The following is a 20,947-nucleotide window of genomic DNA, read 5'->3' on the forward strand; positions in this document are numbered from 1 at the left end:
TCTGATCATTTGTGTTGTATCTGGGTGTCACCTGTTGTCATCCAGCTTAATGTCCATTACCAAATGTGCTGCTTCCATCCTCGCTGACGCTTTGGCTTATGAGATGTGGCATTGAACAAAACACTGGAATTGCTGGGAGCTGCCGACTGACTTGGGTTGGAAGGGACCCTGGGATGCCTGTTGTCTGTGGTGCCCCGTAGACTCGTGCACGTTCAGTCTTATCGGGCTCCTGTGGCAGCCTGTGCTCTGGCCGTACCAAGTCCACCTCCCTGGCAGCCCCACACTGCCCTGCTTGCAGCAGCAGCCCCGACAGGGCAACAGCAGGCAGAGAGCTGGCACCCAACACGGGGGCTCTGGGCATAGGGGAGAGATGGGCACCAGGGAAGGGTTCCTACTGGAGGAGTTGAGTCTGATGGTCTGATGGTGTTGAGATTAACCAACTCTAAGCAGGCCATTTTACATAGAGTGCTGGCACCCAGTTCGGTGCTATCCATCTGAGGGTTTGGAGTCTCAGTGTTCTGGGAGTAAAGTGCTGAAAAGCTGTGGCACCTGGGTGTCTGAATCATTTTCTTTTTGTCAGTCTTAGGCTGTTCTGTTCCTAGCCGTCAAAGTCACGGTGGTGGATCTAACTGGATGGAGTTGCATCACAAAGCAGGGGTCAGCCTAAGCAGCATGAGAGATCTTTTCAGTATGTTTGTTTATCATTTGCAATTAAATGTCGTTGTACCTCACAGCAGTGGCAAGTCGTCAAAGTAGGGAGGAGAGATGATGGGTGTCTTGGTGTAAGCCCTGCAGATGGGTGAACAGGGTGGTTGCAAGCCAGTGCTTTGCTTTCTAGTGCAACAGAGCTGTTCAACCTTATGGCATATCTGGTTTGCACTGTGTGAAGATGAATTGTCATGGGCCACAATGAAGAGCCGAAAGGACCCCATAATAAATGTAAAGGGAGCACTTTGCTACTGAAAGGGAAAGAGAAACCAAAGCAAAGGGTAGTTACAGGTAGTTTATGTTGATGGGGCAGAGGGGGAACAAATCATCATATACAACATTATATATGGTTTATATGAGTAATACAATTTATTTAGTTGTTTTTTTAAATAAAAACTGGGAAAGATACAAGATCATAAAACTGTTAGGATACCAGACCTTGTATTTCTGAAAGAAATGCATTGGTCTGGTTTGGTGACAGTGGTTGCCATTCCCAGTAAGGCCATTTTTGGTTGTTGTGAGTGACGGGTGTGCACTGGGGCCAAACTGAGATTCACTGCCATGATGGCAGGGGATGGCTGCAAATTTCACTCCTGCTCCATCATCGTTCTTAGTGACGTTCTTTATGATTAGGCTATGAGTAGTTTGGGTTCTCTTGATGCTGCAGGTCTCGCTTTCCTGTAAGACTTTACTATTGAGTAGTATTGGGTTTAATACTGGGTGATAAGGAGGTTATCAGGAGTACCCAGCATGGGTTCACCAAGGGTAGGTCGTGCTCGACCAACCTGGTGGCCTTTTATGAAGATGTCACTAGCTGAGTGGACGGGGGGAGAGCAGTAGATGTAGTCTCCCTTGATTTCAGTAAGGCTTTTGATACTGTCCCCCATGACATCCTTATAACAAAGCTGAGGAAATATGGGATAGATGAGCGGAAAGTGAAGTGGGTCGAGAATTGGCTGTCTGGCAGAGCGCAGAGAGTTGTCCTTGGTGGTAGGGTGTCTGGCTGGAGGCCTGTAACTAGCGGCATCCCCGAGTGGTTTGTACTGGCTCCAGTCTTGTTCAACGGCTTCATCAATGACCTTGATGAGGGGATAGTGACCACCCTCAGCAAGTTTGCTGATGACGTAAAGTTGGGAGGATTGGCTGACACGCCTGAAGGCTGTGCTGCCATTCAGCGGGACCTGGACAGGCTGGAGAGCTGGGCAGTAAGAAACCGGATGAGGGTCAACAAAAGCAAGTGTAGAGTCTTGCACCTAGGGAGAAATAATTGCATGCACCGGTGCAGGCTGGGGGAAGAGATGCTGGAGAGGAGCTCTGCTGAGAGGGACCTGGGCGTCCTGGTGGACGACAGATTGACCATGAGCCAGCAGTGTGCCCTTGTAGCCAAAAAAGCCAATGGCATACTGGGGTGCATTAAAAAGAGCGTGTCCAGCAGGTCGAAGGAGGTGATCCTCCCCCTCTACTCTGCCCTGGTGAGGCCTCATCTGGAATATTGTGTCCAGTTCATGGCTCCCAAGTACAAAAAAGACAGGGATCTCTTGGAAAGAGTCCAGCAGAGGGTCACAAAGATGGTGAAGGGCCTGGAGCATCTCCCCTATGAGGAGAGACTAAGTGAACTGGGTCTGTTTAGCCTTGAAAAAAGAAGGCTGAGAGGGGACTTGATCCAGGTTTATAAATACCTGAAGTGTGGGAGCCATAGTGGTGAGTCTGGTCTCTTTTCAGTAGTGCGTGGGGACAGGACTAGGGGTAATGGGCTGAAACTTCAGCATAGGAAGTTCCGCATTAATGTGTGCAAGAACTTCTTTACGGTGAGGGTGACGGAGCACTGGAACAGGCTGCCCAGGGAGGTGGTGGAGTCTCCTTCTCTGGAGCTATTCAAGACCCGCCTGGACGCCGAGCTGTGCAACATGGTGTAGGGAGCCTGCTTTGGCAGGGGGGTTGGACTCGATGATCTCTAGAGGTCCCTTCCAACCCCTACAATTCTGTGATTCTGTGATGAAGCTGCAGGTCCAGTTCTCTTCCTTTCAAGTTCTTTCTCCCATTTTTGTCCAATTCTTTGTCCTTTTAAGTTTCTTATTCCAATTTTTTGTCCAATTCTTTTCCTTTTTACTTTCTTAATACAATTATTTTCTCTATTTTTTGTCTAATCCTTTGTCCGATTTGTGTACATTTTGTGTCCATTTTTTGTCTTTTTGTCCCTGCACTGCATAATTACCTCATCTGGTGCCTATGCCAATTTTACTGTGGTCAGAATGCCCTAGTCTCAAGTTTCCTCTGTTCAGAAGCTTTCTTTGTGAAAGGCAACTTTTCCTATGCTACATACAGAAATACTGACAATTTATGCTGCAAAAACACAACCTACCTCTCACACCTGGAATCTATTACTCAGGGACGCTGTAGGGGACGCTGCACAGGTTGGCAGTATTGTGTGGAGCTTGGGGGCAGACGCTTCCTTCTGTTCTGAGCAGATACGAGGGCCCAGCCCCCTTCCTCTCGTGGGCTGTCTAGGTCTCTGACCTGCAGCTGAGCAGCTGGATTGGCTCCTCCCACTCGCGGGGACTTAGGATGAGGCTGTTTGTCTGCAGTGGAAGTAGGCTCACACCTCCCCCTACCTGTCTCCCTCGGAGATTCCCAAGAGCTCCTCAGGCTGCTGATTTCTTGCAGCAGCCTGGCCATCTGCTCGAGCAGCTCCTTGAGCAGGGTACACCGGCAACCAGGTTCTTTTAACTTAACTAGCTCGTAGGTATGGTGAGATGTTTCCTTTATTGCCATCTAAATGGAAATCACAATGAGACGGATGGCCTGCTGCTGTTCTTCTCCAGTGCCAGAGAAGTCCACGTAGCCCAGCACTGTGGGAGGCGGTTCCTCCCAACACCGCTTCAATCCACTTTGCCCAGCCTCCATTTTGTGCTGGGGCCAGAAGGCCGCACTGCCCCACAGCGCAGAAGGCCACTGCCCCACCCTCCATGATGTGCAGGGGGCACAGGGTCTCACTGCCCCATAGCGTTCAAGGCCACTGCCCCGCCCTCCATTATGAGCTGGGCCAGAAGGCCCCACTGTCCAATAGCACTGAAGGTCACTGCCCCGCCCTCCATTATGAGCTGGGCCAGCACACAGCACAGAAGGTGCTGGCGCAGCACCCCCAAGGCATTCACTGTCTGCACACCCTTGCGACAGGGACGAGAGGCAGTGCGCGCTACGGGGTCAGGGGCATCTGTCCTTGCAGATCCCACGAGTGAGAGTGATTGTTGGTGGCCTTTGGCTACAGCTTTTGGAAGCCGAAGTTCTATTCAGATTCCCATGGCTGTGCTGCGAGGCATTGCGGGACGGGGACAAGCCAAGTGCAGCCGGCCCTCTCCCCGCCGGGGCCCGGCACAGCCCCCAGCCTGCGCTGTGCAGCAGGAGGAGAACAGCTGGGAGCTGGAGGTGCTGCAGGCCCAGCTGGAGGGCGAGCGGCTCCACTGCCAGGAGCTGCAGCGCCGCTGGGCTGCCGAGAGATGTGAACTGCAGAAGGCGGCAGAGCGGGAGCGGCAGCTGCTGACCGACCAACTGCGCTGTGCCTGGGAGAAGCAGCAGGCCCAGGAAGAGCAGCAGCTGAAGGAGTGGGTGCAGCGGCAGCGGGCGATGGGGACCCGGCAGCTGCTGCTCTGGAAGGAGGCCGAGCTGCGCGCGACAAAGGAGCAGCTGCAGCGTGATTGCGATGCAGCCCTGCGCCAGGCTCGGGAGCTGCAGCAGCAGCTGGCCAAGGTGCTGAGGAACCCCCCCAGCAGCGAGGCGGCCCATGCCCAGCTGCAGGACGTCCTCAGCAAGCTGCGATGGGAGACGGATGGTGAGCAGCCCGCCTGCATCCGCCACCTCCAGCGTCAGCTGGAGCTGGAGAGGAGGCTCTTCACCTTTTACATCGTGGGGAGCTGGGCAGACTTGCTCCGTAACGCAATGTCCTGCTCCCAGGAAAAACAGGGAGCTCTGCACCGCCACCGTGCAGAGCAGGGCTCCAGTCAACCGGCCATGAAGGACGCTCACGTCCAGGTAAGATGACACACTGAGAGAGTGGGGATTGTTCAGCCTGTGGAGGGGAGGCTCTGGAGAAACCACTGAGCGGCCATCCAGTGCCTGAAGGAGAACTGGGGAAAGCTAGAGATGTACTGGTTGTAAGGGAGGGTAGTGATACAACAAAGGACAACGCCCTGAAAGTAGAAGAGGGGAGATCTAGATGAGGTATACGAAGACGGGACACCATGAGGGGGCAGAGGTGCTGGCACAGGCTGCCTAGAGAGGCTGTGGTTGCCACACGCCTGGCAGTGCCCCAGGCCAGGCTGGACACACCTTTGGGCAACCTGACCTAGTGGAAGTTGTCCCTGCCCTTGGCATGGGCTTGGAACAGGAGAGTCTTGAAGGCCCCTTCCTACACAAACCATTGTTATTCTATGATTTTCTGGTTCTAGGTGCCAGAGACAGCCAAGGAAGACCTGGGGCTCCCGGGCAGCCGGCCCTCTCCCCGCCGGGGCCCGGCACAGCCCCCCACCTGCCCTGCGCAGCGGGAGGAGAAGAGGCAGGAGCTGAAGGCACTGCAGGCCCAGCTGGAGGGCGAGCGGCTCCGCTCCCAGGAGCTGCAGCGCCGCTGTGCTGCTGAGAGACGTGAGCGGCAGGAGGCGGCAGAGCGGGAGCGGCAGCTGCTGGCGGACAAACTGCGCTCCAAGTGGGAGTGGGTGCGGGTGTCAAAGCTGCAGCGCCTGCGGGAGCAGAGCCTGAGGCAGTGGCAAGCAGAGATCTGCCAACTGCTGCAGGAGAAGGAGGCCCAGCTGCGCCAGATGCAGGAGCTGCTGCAGAAGCAGCGCAACGACACCATCCGCCAGGCATGGCATCTGCAGCGGCAGCTGGTGGAGGCGCTGCTGAGGAGCGACAGCAGCAGAGCGGAACGCAGAATGCAGCAGGAAGTCCAGCGGCAGCTCTGCTGGAAGTCCCGTGCAGAGCAGGCCGTGGAGAGCAAGCGCCTCCAGTGTGAGCTGCAGGAGCAGAGAAGACGCTTCCTGCAGTACGTCCTGGAGCACGTGGAGGGGCAGCCACGCGTCTTCTTCAACAGGGCCAGGGCCTGCCATCGGGCTGTAGCAGAGGTGGGTGTTCAGGCTACAGAGCAACAAGAGGCCTGCCCACCTGAGCGCAGGGAGCAGCAGGAGCAGAACACCCATCTGCTGAGTAAGCTGAAGGAGCTGCAGAGACGGTGCAGCCTCCTTGAAGAGAAGAGCAGAAGCTCTCAGCAGATGTGGGAGGAGGTGGAGTGGCTCAAGGACAAGATGCGTACGCTCTGCCTCCGTACCCAGCAGCTGCTGGAAATAGTCTGGCAGCTCAAGGAGGCCTCTTCCACATCCAAAGAGGCCACAGAGAAGGCAGAGGACGTCAACCAGCTGCAGGGACAGCATGTGGAAAAGGAGGCTGCAGAGCAACAAGAGGCCTGCCCACCTGAGCACAGAGAGCAGCAGGAGCAGAACACCCACCTGCTGAGGAAGCTGAAGGAGCTGCATAGACAGTGCAGCCTCCTTGGAGAGAAGTGCTGCCTGCTGAGGAGCAGAAGCTCTCAGCAGATGTGGGAGGAGGTGGAGCGGCTCAAGGACAAGACGCGTACGCTCTGCCTCCGTACCCAGCAGCTGCTGGAAATAGTCCAGCAGCTCAAAAAGGCCTCTTCTGCATCCAAAGAGGCCACAGAGAAGGCAGAGGACGTCAACCAGCTGCAGGGACAGCATCTGGAAAAGGAGAATGAGATGGCCAAGGAAGACCCGGGGTTCCCAGACAGCACAAGCAGCAAGCTGCTGGAGCAGTGCAGCTACCTCCAACAAGCCCTGAGGAACCTGGAGAAGCAGTGCCAGGCCCTGAAGGCCCAGAACCACCTGCTGAGAGAGGGACGCTCTCCAGAAGCGTGCCAGAAGCTGCAGAGTCTCCAGCAGGCCGACGTCAAGCTTGGAGCGCTCAGCAAGCGTCTGGAGGAAAAATGCACACAGCTCCAGGAGATGGGGAAAAAGCTGAGGCCACACAGAAATCCCAAACAGGAATGCCCCAATCCCCAGGAAAAGCCGGGGGAGTCAAAAGTGTGGCCAGTGGCAGTCTGCATCTACATTTTCGCAGACCATCACCACCAAAATGAAGATTCTTAGCTCGTCACAGCTACAAAATCCTTATGAGGGCCCTAATGAGGACCCAGAAAACGAGCTTCCACTGACAGCTGGACAATACATTTACATCTGTGGAGACATGGATGAGGATGGCTGGTTTCTGGGAGAGCTGACGGACGGCACAAGAGGACTGGTCCCTTCCAATCTGGTGGAAGAAGTTTCAGATGATGACCTGGATACCACCGTGCCTCCAGGGCTTCGTGATCTCCTGCTGGATACCGATGACGAAGAGAGACCAGGCAGCAGGAGCAGGGGCAGAAAGTGGTCACCATCCAGAAATCTGTGTCCGTGTGTTGGCTCAGCCTGGGGGACGCCGAGATTCCTCTCCATAAGACAGCAACATCCCATCAAGATTCCACCTTTCTGGATGAAGGCTACCTCATGCTCCACTTGATGTTCAAGTGGAGTGTGATCCATCAGCAGGAAGGCCTTAAAAATTCATCCCTTGTAAGACTGAGAATTTATTACACTGGACTGGACTAAAACAACAAAAAACAACAAAAACCACCAAAAACACCAAAAACACCAAAACAACTTTAAAAAAAATTTATATTATATATTATTTATATATTATATATATTATAATATATGATTACACAATATATATTATAATATACATAATATACATTATATACATAATATATATAATATAATAAATACAATAATAAATAATATTATATTATATATATTATAATATTTTTTAAAAACTAATAAAAATAACCAAACCCAAAATGTGTGTCCAGTCTTCTTGTTTTTAGACAGTCTGCTTTTGTAAAGGTACAAGGAAAGGTAGAGGCTGAGGAAAGCCTCCAAAGTCTTTCTCAAGTGCTCTACCTACAAGTATTAGAATCAAGAGAGAAAGGAATCATCACTGCTTGCCTCTGTTCTTTGGGACACCTGAAGTACCTTGGAAGGCCGCACTTCCTGAGCCCTACAGACAGTCTGTCCCAAAGCAGCTGTTTGATCATTTCCATTGGGTGACAATGCATAGTGCTTGCATCGTCTGCGGGCACGGACTCAGATGCAAATCCACATCCTTAACTGTAGGTCTGTACATCCTTTATATACATGCTCCACCTCCTGCTTGAAATTTTCTGTCTCTCCCTATATATCAGCAGGGCAATTAGCAAGTCTCCTTCACGTCTAGACACCAACTGCCCATACAAGTGCGTGTGATAATGCACACGGCTGCGGCCAGCACTCTGTGTAAGGAGAAACTGTCAGAGAGCTGCACATCAGGGAGGGGTTTCTTGGTCTCGGCCTCTGCTTGCTTTTCTGGCTGGCTGTGAGGGACGCTCACAACCAGGTGAGACAGTGGAGATCTCTGGGAGACAGGAGAGTTACATTCCTTGGAGCCAGATGTGAGTTCTTCATTCTTGAGAGTTGAATTCTCTTCTGGTGACACAGCCGGTGAGACACAGACAGAGGGACGCCAGTGGACTGTGTGTTCTTGCCCACTTGTGTGTATGCACATGGCTGTGAGCAAGGCTGTGCACATCTTCATGCACAAATGAGCATGCACGGAGCTGTGGACAGTGCTGGGGTTGCACACATGTGGGTGTGCATGGGTGAGTCCATTAGTGCACGCATGTGGGAGGGTGTGCAAGGATGAGGTGGTACATGTGTGTGTGTGTGTGTGCAAGGATGGGGTGGTACGTGTGTGTGTGTGTGTGTATGTGTGTGCAGGGATGGGGTGGTGGCCATTTGCACGAGCACAGAGGTGTGCAAAGCGGTGGGCAATTGCTCCGTTGAAGCAAGAAGCAAGCGTGAGAGTGCTCCAGTTGTAAGGAAGTGCATTGCTGGAACAGGGCAGAGCTGAGCCTGCAACTGCAGCCTCCTTTGCACAGCCCAGCTCTCAGAGGGTGAGACAGTTGTGCTTCCTGAGCAGCTCAGGGACGTTGTGGACAGAAGCAGCCGAGTCCAAAGTTCCTGGTGTGAAGTGCTCCGAACATCGGGCTCTCTGGGCGAGCTCCCGGCTGACAGCACTGCTCCCCTCTGCCCTTGCCCGGGCCTGCTGGGAGCTGCAGGGCCTGCTGGGAGCTGCAGGCCCCGCAGGAACTACCACTCCCAGGATGCTGTGCGGCAGCACCGGGCGCCGCCATGACAGTGCTGTGTGCAGTGCTGTGCAGGGCTGGGCCTGTGGGCTCAGAGCACCGGGTGCTCCTTCCCTGAGCCTGCCAGGAGGTAAGGCACCGTGAGGGTGGTTTGGGGGAGACCAAAAGACGTAGAGAGGACGTAGGTGGGACATGGAGGTGAGATAGATGGGGCATGAACTGGATCTAGAGAGAGGGGTGGGAAGGCAAGGTGGATATCCGACAGGTGGGGACAGGGGCCTGTACAGGTCAAGGGCCAAGTCCAGCTCTGCAAGCACAGCAACATGTCGGGGACGCCGGGCTGCGGCTGGGGATGGAGCAGAGCAAGATGGAGAAAGGGGGGAACATTCAGGGAGCGAAGAAATCTCCAAGTGGGGCTTTCTCCATAGCTCAGCCTGCAGCGCAGCCACACGACCTAGGCAGGCCTCAGACTGGGATCCTGCTGCTGGGTGCTGCCGGGTGCAGCCTGGCTCAGTCCTCTCTGCACCTGGGGACTGATGGCTGTGTCTGGGATGGCAGTGAGCCTCCTCCACTCCAGGCTGAGCCACTCAGCTCTCCCAGAATTCCCGTCCATCCCCCTTTCTCATCCCTCCATTCCCACGCAGAACTGACTGAGGAGGGGAGGGATGGGTCCAATGGTGGTGGCAGATCTGGGACACTGCCCTTTCTGCTGCCCTTTCACATTGCCCTGAAGGTGGGCCCGGGGGCCTGGGGAGGTGGGCTTTGTAACTGAAGGAACGGCCGCAGGCAGGCAGAAATATGGCAAAGACATGTAATCATTGAACGTAGCAAACAGTCAAGAAATGACAGTATTCCCAACCATTTCCCATCCTAACAATCCTTTCTGATCCCACCCCCTCAAACTCCCACCCCCAATCAACTTCCCTCCCTCTGCCAAAAACCTCCCAGCCCCCTGTTGTAATCCAAGAAGAATGGCAGCAGCCATGGATCAAGAGAAGGACTTAGAGCAGCAGCTGTAGAGCAGGATAAAGAGCAAACCGTGTTGGTGGTGGATGCGGCAGGCAGTGCCAGCAGGGCGTCCCCTGCTTCAAAGTGCACCTTTCCTCTCTCACCCACCACACATTCTCTCCTGCATTCAGGGTCTGAGGGATTTCTTCCAGTTGTACTCCATATCCGCATGGCCAGTGCGTGATACAGAGCCCAAGTGGAACACCTGCTTGGAAAATGAAATCAACTCCCCCATTCAGTTCTATGAGCGTGCGCCTTCCTCTCAAGTGATGCGTGGTCATATTTGAAAAATCCAAATTAGTTGGATATAAGAGAGGTAATAGCATCATAACCGAGCATTACTAATACGTTCAATGATTATTGCCGCAGATTCCAGCACCATTTGTAACATCAGACCCCATTGGATTCACATCCAACCTATTAACATAGTAGAAGCACAAGATAACCTGGATAATGCCTAATAACTCTGGTTCCTGAGACAGTAGTTGGCGAACCTGAAGGCAAAAGGTCAGCCCGCTAGGACAAACAGCCAGACAGCAGTATGGTTAAATATGGCTGCGTCCATCGACTGCCCGAAAAGCCATGCTTTTATAGCAGACAGACGAGGGCATTTAAAAACCACACACACTAATTGAAGGAAAGCTATTGCAATAACAACCCTAAAACCCCCGTTGAAAGCCCCGAGCTACTCATTCTTTTCCTAGAGGTGTCCTTGGTTCTCATGCTGTTTCTCCCTCCACAGCTGCTGCTCTGTGAAGCCCTTCTCTTGATGCATGGCTGCTGCTCTGTAAAATTCTTCTGGTATTACGACGGCCCCCCAGATTCCCACCCCAATAATTCCTTCCTCCAAATTGCAACACTGAATTTCAGAGTGTAACATTATCAGAGTACAATTTCTCCCCCAGAATTGCCACCGCACCAAGTTCCCTCCTCATCTCCCTTTCTGCTCTTCTCGTCTGCGCGTCTTCCTTACTTTCACCCTGTCCTTTTTCTTCTGGTGATGGAGATCTTCAGGCTGGAGGAGCTCTTGTCTTGCTGCAGCCACCCCAGCATCCCTTGCCAGCTGTGCTGTGCCCAAACTCATCCTCGCTGATCCATGCCAGCCGATCATCGATGTCAGCCATGTCCTCCGGGCTGCCTGCGCTTGTTGTCACTGCTGGAACAGCAGTCTGGAAAAGGCAATCTGGAAAAGTAAGTTCTTTGTACTTGAAAACTTCTCAGTTCCTTCTGATCTCGATATACAAAGTAGTTCCAAGTCCCTGTAGCTTTTGTGTTTTCTTTTGCAGAAGGATTCTGTGATTCTGTGTGATTCTGTGATCTTTGAGATCCTTTTCAACCCAGGCCATTCTATGACTGTACAGTTCCATACTGGAACAAATATAAAATGCTAACTATGTAAAACATGGAGTCAAACCTGTGTGATTTGTCCACACCAGGAGGTGATTAGAAAACAATTTGTAAGCTACAAAGCTGCTTGCTGGAAAGGAAGAGAAAATAAAACTACAAGAAACAGGGAAAACATTTCTTCCTGAAAATAGGAAGAATAATGGACCTGTCATGAAATTTGGGTGAAGCTGCCTGAAATTCTGAAGCTCGAGCTGGTTCCTGGAGCAGAAAAAGCTCGGAAGCTGTCCCTCCTACAAGCAGGCACCTCTGAGAAAAATATGACATCTCGATTTCTGATGGTAAGGTCAGGAGATCTGATTCCAGCGTCTAGCTTTCGGCTTCATGCTGTGTTAGTGGGACCTTTGGCATCTAGCACTTAATGATCTTGAAGGTTTCTTCCAACCCAAGCCCTCCCATGATCCTATGATTCTGTGATTTCACTCAGGTTTATTAAGATGAGATGAGTTCTCCTAAATGCACTGTTCTCCATATGATTATATTTGGAGTCTTAAATTATAATTGGGTGACTTAAACCAGACACCAAACTTTCTGATGGCCAAAATTAAATGAAATCAATCCTTTACTGTGTCAGTAGTCTGTAACTAGAGCCCATCAGGTAATTCCCAGCCTCCTGCCTGTATCAGTGGCTGCACACAGTGAAAAAGTCTGATGGGATTTTAACCTCTAAAATGTTCCAAAGCAACCAGAGGGTGAATATATTCACTATGCAAATACCTGCAGGAATAAGCTTGTCATGTATGTCCTCAGGTACCACAGTAGTTAATGGTGGGACTCAGTAGGTCATGCTGAAAGTTGAGTCTGCTGATCTTGAAGGTCTTTTCCAGCCTACATGACCTTCTGCTAATATTTCTGTATTTATTTCTGTTCAGCTCCCAGAAAACCTCCCACCCAGCCCCCAGTTGACCCCGTGGTGAAAAATAAAACAGAAACCTCAGTGATGCTGGCATGGACCCCTCCGAAGATGCACTGCCCCATTCCAATCAATGGCTACATGTGGAACCCAATAAACTAACTGGCTTCACCTGGGTGAGGTGCCACGAGTCTCATGTCCCCGTCCCAGAGTTCACGGTGAGCAATCTGTCTGAAGAGGCTGATGATCAGTTCCGAGTGTCTGCAGTCAATGCGCATGGACAGAGCCCGTCTCTGGAATTCCCAGGGAGCGTGCACCTTGGTAAGCACAAAAACCCCAATGGAAATGGGTCAGTGTGAGCTGAGCAGCTGTGTTGGTTCCCTAAAGATGCTTCCTTTGACTTTAAGGATAGTAGTGCATTAACACACCAAAGGCTTTCCCTTATTCCTAGTTCTCCTATCTCATATCAACCTCCAGCTACCACTAAAGTGATACAAGTTATGTTTCTGTGACAGGGACATGAATATCCTTATCTTTTGATATCTCATATGTGCAAGATCTGTAACAGATCTTAAGCATAGAAGTGCTTCTTCCAGCACTCATGCAAAGGGAGAAGTAGAAATGTCCCTATGATTTAATCTTCCATCTCTAAATGAGATACCAGACTTGCATCTAAAGAGCATTAAGACATCCATGTTGTTCTTCCTCAGAACCAGTCCTGGTTGTGAAATCCCCCCTAACAACTGGTGAAGCTGTACCTGGAGGGGATGCCATGTTTACTATTGACCTTACAACAACGTGTTGCGGCACTTGGTACCTCAATGGTAAAGTCTTACAGGAAAGCGAGACCTGGATCATCAAGAGAACCCAAACTACTCACAGCCTAATCATAAAGAACGTCCCCAAGAAGGATGATGGAGCAGAAGTGAAATTTGTTGCCAAAAATGTTGGTTTCAGCAGCAAGATGAGAGTGAGAGGTATTTGCTTTGATCCTTCTCCTTTCCTCTTACAGTCAAGGCATAGTTGCTGTGATCTGATGATTAGAACTGGGGCTGCAGGCATTCACTGACTGTACCAAATACCTGAAATTGCATCCCATGGACTGACGTGAGTCCTGGTAATGACCTAAACATGATAGCACTGAGTGTAGGGTAAGCCAATCTACCCAGCTGCTTGGTATCTGAACCAGATTGCTCCATGCCAGCTGATGAATGTCTGCAGTTCACAGCTACTGGTCAGTGCCTTCAGTCACCAGGTTTACCACTGCATCACCATAGAGCAGTACTTTCAGCTCCAGGTTCAGACAGCCTTTCTGATTGCACTGGAATAGTTTAGAAGTACGGGAGCAATCATTCCAATAATATCTCTATCAATCAGCTTTGCATGACAAAATAGAACAAATAAACATTCATGATGGGAGGAGCTGTTTGTCATTGGGTGGAAACCTCCGCAGAAGCATGTTTAGAGCATTATTAATCAGTAGAAGGAGATGTTTGGTTGATTTTTACTTAGTAAATCCGGCAAGAAGAACAAATTAAATATCTTGAATTGCTCAGCACTGACCCAGTTATGAGTGCAGGAACAGAAGGTGATACTTTTTCAGAGATCTTGCAGCAAACATTGACCACGTTAGCCTGATATCAATTGAAATAACGAGGCCTTTGCTCCTGACAGGTGCTGCAGTGAGATTTACCAAGAAGAGCAAAGATGTAGAAAAGATCTCTGCTTTGCTGCGTGAGGAAGCCAAACTGCAGGCTGAGCTTTCAGACACAGGTGCTACTGTGGAGTGGATGAAGGATGGGAAGGAGCTCAAGGCCAGTGAAAAATAGGAACTGCACACTGTGGGGAAGAAACACACCCTGAAAATTCACAGCGTCTCCATGGATGATGCTGCAAGTTATCAGTGCATCTGTGAGGGGGATAAAATGCTCTATCAGCTTTCAGTGAAAGGTATGTGACAGTCTGGGCTGTCCTCTTCCTGCCCAGGGCCAGCAGACTGCATTCACCTGACTCCCCGACAGTCCAGCTGTTGTCAGACAGCATCTGGGGTGTTTTCAGTGGCTGTTTTGACTTGAACTGGCCAATCTGCTTTGTAGAGCCATTTGATTTCTGTGTTCTGTCCTGTGATTCGTCCCTAAGATATAGAGGAAATCAAGGGAAAGATAGGAAAAAGAGCATCCCAGTCTTCCTGTTCTTCTCCCAGGGTGGCCACGAGAGATGATGTAAACAGCTCTTTTTGTAGCAGTGATCCCAAATGTAGAAGAGACCTGTGAAGAGTCACAGGGATGTTTACTTAGCTGTCATTCCATGGTGGGCTTTTTCTTGCACAGATGTAGAGAGAAACTTAACTTTCCCACGCAGGTCTCTGTTTTGCTGCAGGGTGTAGGTCTGATCTCTGAGATCCACACGCTGGGCCTTGATTGCAATAAATGAGAGCCGTTTGTTTTCTCCAGTGGAAGACTTTCCATTTCTGCAGTACCCTCTGCAGATGACACAAATGCAAATGCACCTTCTTCCCAGCAAAAATTGGCTTTTTTTTTTCACACTGAGTATGCATGAGGCTCTTCATCATATTCTGCTGGCTTGTCACCCTTGTTGATCCATGGAGAAACAACAAAGCCCTAGTGTATGCACTTTGGCATTGGAGAGCTTACTTAATTGCTTCTTCTCAAAGAACAAACTCCAGAGAGACATGGAGAAAGCTCCAAACAGAACTGAATAATGGGACTAAATTGATGGAGAGCAGAACTTCCTGCCAAGGCTTGTCAGCTAGTCTTAATTTTGCTTTTCTTCTCTCAGTCATGTTAGCATAATATTTCATACTGGCAGGTCTGCCCCCAGAATTAACTGAATTAGCTGATGGACGTTTCCATGTGCTTTGCACTGTAATGTGACTATCAAATGAGTAATCAATGCTGTTATTTTAAAACCTGTGTTGGCAAGCTGTAAGACAAACAACTGCTGTTGGTAGCTTGGTTACTGCAGAATCAGCTTTCGTGTATCTCATAGATAGGGAAGAGACCCTTAAGGGTCAGCTAGTTGGACTGCCTGGCAATGAACAGGGGCACCGCAGCTCCATCAGGTGCTCTGAGCCCTGTCCAGCCTGACTTTGAACATCCTCAGGCTCACCAATCTTATACCCATGCCACACACTCGCAGTATTTCACCATTCAGCATCGCCACTTGTATCTTCTCTTGCTGTAAACCAGAGCTAGCTGGTAAATCATCTGCTGTGCGGGTCAGCTGTGTCTCTCCCATGGGCATCACGTGGCTGCTGGGAGGCTCTGAAGAGCTGCAGCCAGAGGTGTGTCACCCGCTGGGCCTCGTGCCCAAAGGAGCCCACAGGAAAGTGTTGTTGCAGTTTGTCATGCACTGCACTGCCATGAGACTTGACGTGCCAGACATCCTCTGACACGTGACCTCCTGCATCCAGGCAGGACATCTGAGACGTCTCCTTCAGCCTGACGTGGCTGCAGTTTCACACTGGTTTTACTAAGGAAGGAGAAGGCACGTGGATGAAACTCTTTTCCTGCTCTTCCTGGCATTAGCTCATAGTACAAGTAAAGCACTGTCAGGTCAAGCCTGGAGGAGTAATGCTTGTCACTGACATGTTCATGTTCAGGGTGGAGCTGGAGGGTAAAATAACACAAGAAATTGTCATTGAAATTCAAGATCTGTGAAATTCAGCTGGCTGCATTCACAGAACCTGGCGTTAAGATCTGTTTTCTGGTTTATTTCTTGAGCCTATTTTCCATAACCCAGTCCTCATTTATGAACTGAAGCTCTACTGAAAGCCTTTCGCTGTGTATGCTCATGCTGCAGCGCAGCGCTTGTGACCTTTAACAGCACATTCACATTCCTCTGATCACAGGATCCTTAAGGTTGATTAAGACCCTCTAGTCCGACTGCTCACCCATCACCACCATGATGCTCACCATCAGCTAGCTAAAAACTCAGCAGAGATGATAGATCAAGCACAACACTGGATTTGGGATGGCTAGAGATTCCTAAGATATTGAAGGATTGCTTGCAGGTGGTGTTGGCTCAGGTATTCACCCTGCATCCCACCTCCCGTTCTGTTTGGTTGAGAATCATGCATTCTGCAATTTCACTTTGTAATTCAAAGACCCTGGCTTTATCTGTTGACAAACTGATCTAAAACAAGCCAAGAAGACTCCGTTGGAACTGGTTGATGCAGAACAAAGGCATCCCCAAAGGACAAGTTGCACTGTTTGATGAACATTATTGGATGAGAGCTAAGCTAAGATTTAAAAAGTTCTGGGGCTGTCTCTGAGCATCAGATACAGAGGAAGCCTGCATGATTCCCTGAGAATGGATACCTCCTACTTTGGTGTAGGGTTAAGGGAACACTAGCAGTAACTCCTATCACAAAATGTCACATGGCTCAGACAAAATGCCATCAAGAGGGCTTAATTAGGAGCACCAAATGGTCACAAGATGGTCTTAGGGCAGGGAAGTAATCTATCTATGTGATATTGATTGATGCTGTTAGTTCTTAACAGCTTGACTCTAGAGGGACTGTTCTTCTTTGGTCACCTAGTTTTAAAAGAATAGATGGCTCCTGTCTATTACAATTTTTAAGGCATTATTTGTTCACTGATGCCATAAATGTGCCTGGCATAGCAATTGGCCTTGGTATATTCAGCTCGGCGTCCAGTCGGATCTTGAATATCTCCACAGAAGGAGACTCCACCACCTCCCTGGGCAGCCTGTTCCAGTGCTACGTCACCCTCACCGTAAAGAAGTTCTTCCGCATCTTCGTGCAGAACTTCCAATGCTGAAGTTTCATCCCATTACCCCTAGTCCTGTCCCTACACATTACTGAAAAGAGACCAGCCACGCCACTATGGCACCCACACCTCAGGTATTTATAAACCTGGATCAAATCCCCTCTCAGCCTTCCCTTCTCAAGGCTAAACAGACCCAGCTCGCTAAATCTCTCCTCATAGGGGAAATGCTCCAGGCCCTTCACCATCTTAGTGGCCCTCCGCTGGACTCTTTCCAAGAGATCCCTGTCTTTTTTGTACTGGGGAGCGCAGAACTGGACACAGTACTCCAGAGGAGGCCTCACCAGGGCAGAGTAGAGGAGGAGGATCACCTCCCTCGACCCGCTGGCCATGCTCTTTTTAATACACCCCAGGATGCCATTGGCCTTTTTGGCCACTAGGGCACACTGCTGGCTCATGGTCAATCTGTCGTCCACCAGGACGCCCAGGTCCCACTCAGCAGAGCTCCTGTCCAGCAGCTCTTCCCCCAGCCTGTACTGGTGCATGCAATTATTTCTCCCTAGGTGCAAGACTCTACACTTGCTTTTGTTAAACCTCATCTGGTTTCTTACTGCTCAGCTCTCCAGCCTGTCCAGGTCTCTCTGAATGGCAGCACAGCCTTCAGGCGTGTCAGCCAATCCTCCCAACTTCGTGGCATCAGCAAACTTGCTGAGGGTGGTCACTATCCCCTCATCAAGGTCGCTGATGAAGATGTTGAACAAGACCGGACCCAGCACAGACCCCTGGGGAACGCCGCTAGTTACAGGCCTCCAGCCAGATTCCGCACCACCAACGACAACCCTCTGCACTCGGCCAGTCAGCCAATTCTCGACCCACTTCACCGTCCACTCATCTATCCCATACTTCCTCAGCTTTGTTATAAGGATGTCAAGGGAGACAGCATCAAAAGCCTTACAGAAATCAAGGTAGACTACATCTACCGCTCTCCCCCTGTCCACCCAGCTAGTGACATCTTCATAAAAGGCCACCAGGTTGGTCGAGCACGACCTCCCCTTGGTGAACCCATGCTGAGTACTCCTGATAACCTCCTTTTCTCCCAGTTGTCTGGAGATGGCATCCAGCACAAGCTGTTCCATCACCTTCCCTGGGACAGAGGTGAGGCTGACTGGCCTATAATTACCCGGGTCCTCCTTCTTGCCATTTTGAAGACAGGAGTGACACTGGCCGTCCTCCAGTCTTCAGGCACCTCCCCAGTTCTCCAAGACCTCTGATAGATTACAGAGAGCGGCTCAGCAATGACCTCCAGCAGCTCCCTCAGCACCTGTGGATGCACCCCATCAGGTCCCAAGGATTTATGGACCTTAATGTTTCCTAGGCACTCACAGACCACCTCTTCCCTGACTAAAGGGAAATCTCCCATTCCCCACACTCTCTCATTAACCTCCAGGGCCTGGGATTCCGGAGGGAGAGCCCTTTCACTAAAGACAGAAGCAAAAAAGGCGTTCACTATTTCCACCTCCTCAGCATCCCTCCTCTCCCTGGAAGCACTCAAGGCCAGGCTGGATGTGTTGTGAGCAACCTGGTCTACAGCGAGGTGTCCCTGTCTATAGCAGGTTGGAACGAGGTGATCTTAAGGGTCCCTTCCAACACAAACCATTCTAAGATTCTAGGACAGAAAAACAGGCCAGCTCTCCCACATTGTTTCAGTGTCATTTACTTATAAAACAAGCTCTGGGACAACCCGAGAAGGTATTTGTTCCACGTGCAGCATCACCTGTGATAGAAACCAAGGAAGCCTACAGCAGGCCTCAGGACTCAGCAAGCCTTTTTGGCTCAAAGCAGGGCCAGCTGGAGCAGCTTACCACGAGTGCACCCAGAAGGGCCTCCATGCAGCTGCAGGCTTGCCGCATGTCATTGCATGTCATTGTGATGCAACAGTGGGTGAGCGTGACATAAAGCTGCAGGCTGGAACTCCGGCTGGGGTGGCCTCAGTTCGCTGCTGCTGGAGCGAGAGGTGGTAGCGGAGGGTTGCAGCTCTCAGAGAGTTCCTATCAGGAGCCATGGAGTGCTGTTGCAGTGCTGGATTCCGAAATCCAGATGAATTTCTGAGCAGAGCGGGGAAGAGCGGAAAGGTGAGCGCTGCTACATCAAGAGAGGGCTGAGTGCAGTAGCCTGGGGTATGCAGGGCTGCTCTGGGGCTGTAGATGCTCTCCAGAGGCTGAGGGACACTTCTCCTCATGCTGGTGCTGGAGAAGGCTTGCAGGGAATCGCACCTCTCTGCACATCCCAGCATCGGTTACAGAAGTGGGGAGGGAGCTGCCAAAGGGAGCGGAGGTGGGCTGGAGAGGGGAATGGAGTGTCTGAGTGTCCAAGCGTGTCTTTGTCTTTCTAGCTCCGACCCAGAGGACAGGAAGTTGGAGCAGGAGGTAGCTGGCTGTTGGACCTTCCACTCGGGGTTAAAATCCCTGTGCAGCCCGGCACCAAGCTCCTTTTCGCCAGGAGAAAGCTGGGGGAAAAGGTGAGAGGAGTAAGGAAGCGTCAAAAAGGGCTCTTGTTTCCTGGGGTTGCCGCCATGCCAAGGAGGCCTTGTGTTGGGATGCCAATCCCATGTGTTGGGATGCTGGGGCCAGGCACCCATCAGGCACAGAAATGTGGAGACCGGGTCGTTCCTGGAGGAGGGTGCAACCCTCTGCTCTCCCTCTTGGAGGACTTAGGAAAACCCAGACATGACTGTTTGGGAAAGAGGCAAGAGGCCAGCCTGTGGGTGTGAGCAGCTTGTAAGTGTCTCTGTTTCTTTGCTGCTCTCTCCTTCCCCATTCACACTCTACAACACATCTCTTCCAGCTCCACCAGCCTTCTCCTCAGTTTGACCTGAGAGATCCGTACAGTTGCAATCTGTGCACAGAGTACAACAGCCTGCATGACCCGCATCTGCGGGAGTTCCACAACCGCAAAAACAACCTGCGGAACCTGAAGAAACGGGGCTTGGTCACCGAGGATGGCGACGTAAGTTTGGCTGTTGGGCTGACCAACACGGGTCTCCTCAGGAGGGCTTTCCAGTCTGCCAGGCAGGGGCCTGACACTACAGCCATCTGTCATTGTCTCTTCTGTAGGTTGTCTGCACTCTGAAGGAGTTCAACGAGTACAGGCAGTACCTGACCAGGCTGAAGCTGGAGAAAAAGCAAGCAAAGAGGCGAGAAGAGGTAGGCAAAGCCCAGTATTGGTAGGCACGTGTCAGCAGCATGGCACTGAGGGCACGGGCTTTACTTGATGGATCTGAGGGAGATGGGGAAAGCAGAAAAGGTGAGGGGCGGGCTGGTGGTCTAGGCATTGAGGCATGGAAAGGACAGCTCAGCTCAGAGCTGAGCTAGCACAGCGTGCTGGTGTGAAGGCAGCCTGGAAAGTTGCTTGCTTACAAGCAGAGCACTGTGGCAGCCGTTCTCTTCTGCCCTCATTGCAAGGCTGAAGCAGTGTGCTTGCCCTCTTCTGCGTAAAGCAGCAGTACTTAGGGTGGGAAGCACTCTCTAAGACAAGACCAAGCATAAACCCTCTGTTCCCTTCCAGGATGAGCTTCTTCGGGAGATTTCCAATTTGAAGAAATCGATCCACAGACTACAGATGGCCAGGGACAAGTTCCAGCCCGGTCCCGTGGATTACATTGCGGGTTCGAAAATCAGACCCACAATGCTTCATAAACCAGCTGGCCCCTCTCCTTCATGCTATAATCTTCTGTCTGGACAATGCAGAAGGAATGTGGCTTTGATGGAGCGTGGCCTTCAGGGAGACTCATGGAGCACAGGGCGTGCAATGAAGCTGCCTGAGAAGTCACCCAAACCTGCGTTGGGCAGGGAAGGCTCCAAACTCCCCAGAATCATCCAGACTACTTCTGCGTCAACAACAAACTCCAAACTCCCCAGAAGCATTCGTACTGCTTCTGACCCAACAGCAAACTCCAGAGTCCCCAGAATCATCCAGACTACTTCTGCGTCAACAACAAACTCCAAA

At 51.1% G+C, this 20,947-nt stretch overlaps 2 protein-coding genes across 2 annotated transcripts; both read left to right on the plus strand.

The window, feature by feature from the left end:
• Positions 1-3,514: 3,514 nt before the first annotated feature.
• LOC146755244 (uncharacterized) lies at positions 3,515-7,416 on the plus strand. Its single transcript, XM_085526209.1, has 2 exons — positions 3,515-4,737; positions 5,154-7,416. Exons 1-2 carry the CDS (start codon positions 3,742-3,744, stop codon positions 6,855-6,857), a joined length of 2,700 nt encoding a protein of 899 aa, XP_085382335.1. The 5' UTR covers positions 3,515-3,741; the 3' UTR covers positions 6,858-7,416.
• Positions 7,417-18,226: 10,810 nt separating this feature from the next.
• Positions 18,227-20,071, plus strand: LOC146755245 (fibrous sheath-interacting protein 2-like). Its single transcript, XM_085526283.1, has 3 exons — positions 18,227-19,074; positions 19,335-19,460; positions 19,787-20,071. Exons 1-3 carry the CDS (start codon positions 19,003-19,005, stop codon positions 20,069-20,071), a joined length of 483 nt encoding a protein of 160 aa, XP_085382409.1. The 5' UTR covers positions 18,227-19,002.
• Positions 20,072-20,947: the final 876 nt, after the last annotated feature.

This window comes from Coturnix japonica, chromosome 35, assembly GCF_054131305.1.
Source record: "Coturnix japonica strain WE chromosome 35, WE-NBRP24, whole genome shotgun sequence".
NCBI lineage: Eukaryota > Metazoa > Chordata > Aves > Galliformes > Phasianidae > Coturnix > Coturnix japonica.

Excerpts from the sequence above, each read along its gene's own strand:
- LOC146755245 (XM_085526283.1), top strand. The coding sequence starts at position 19,003 with ATGGAGTGCTGTTGCAGTGCTGGATTCCGAAATCCAGATGAATTTCTG. Across the intron at positions 19,075-19,334 it reads GAGCGGGGAAGAGCGGAAAG|CTCCGACCCAGAGGACAGGA; the intron begins GTGAGCGCTGCT and ends TTGTCTTTCTAG. Across the intron at positions 19,461-19,786 it reads GGAGAAAGCTGGGGGAAAAG|CTCCACCAGCCTTCTCCTCA; the intron begins GTGAGAGGAGTA and ends CATCTCTTCCAG.
- LOC146755244 (XM_085526209.1), top strand. The coding sequence starts at position 3,742 with ATGAGCTGGGCCAGAAGGCCCCACTGTCCAATAGCACTGAAGGTCACT. Across the intron at positions 4,738-5,153 it reads TGAAGGACGCTCACGTCCAG|GTGCCAGAGACAGCCAAGGA; the intron begins GTAAGATGACAC and ends TTCTGGTTCTAG.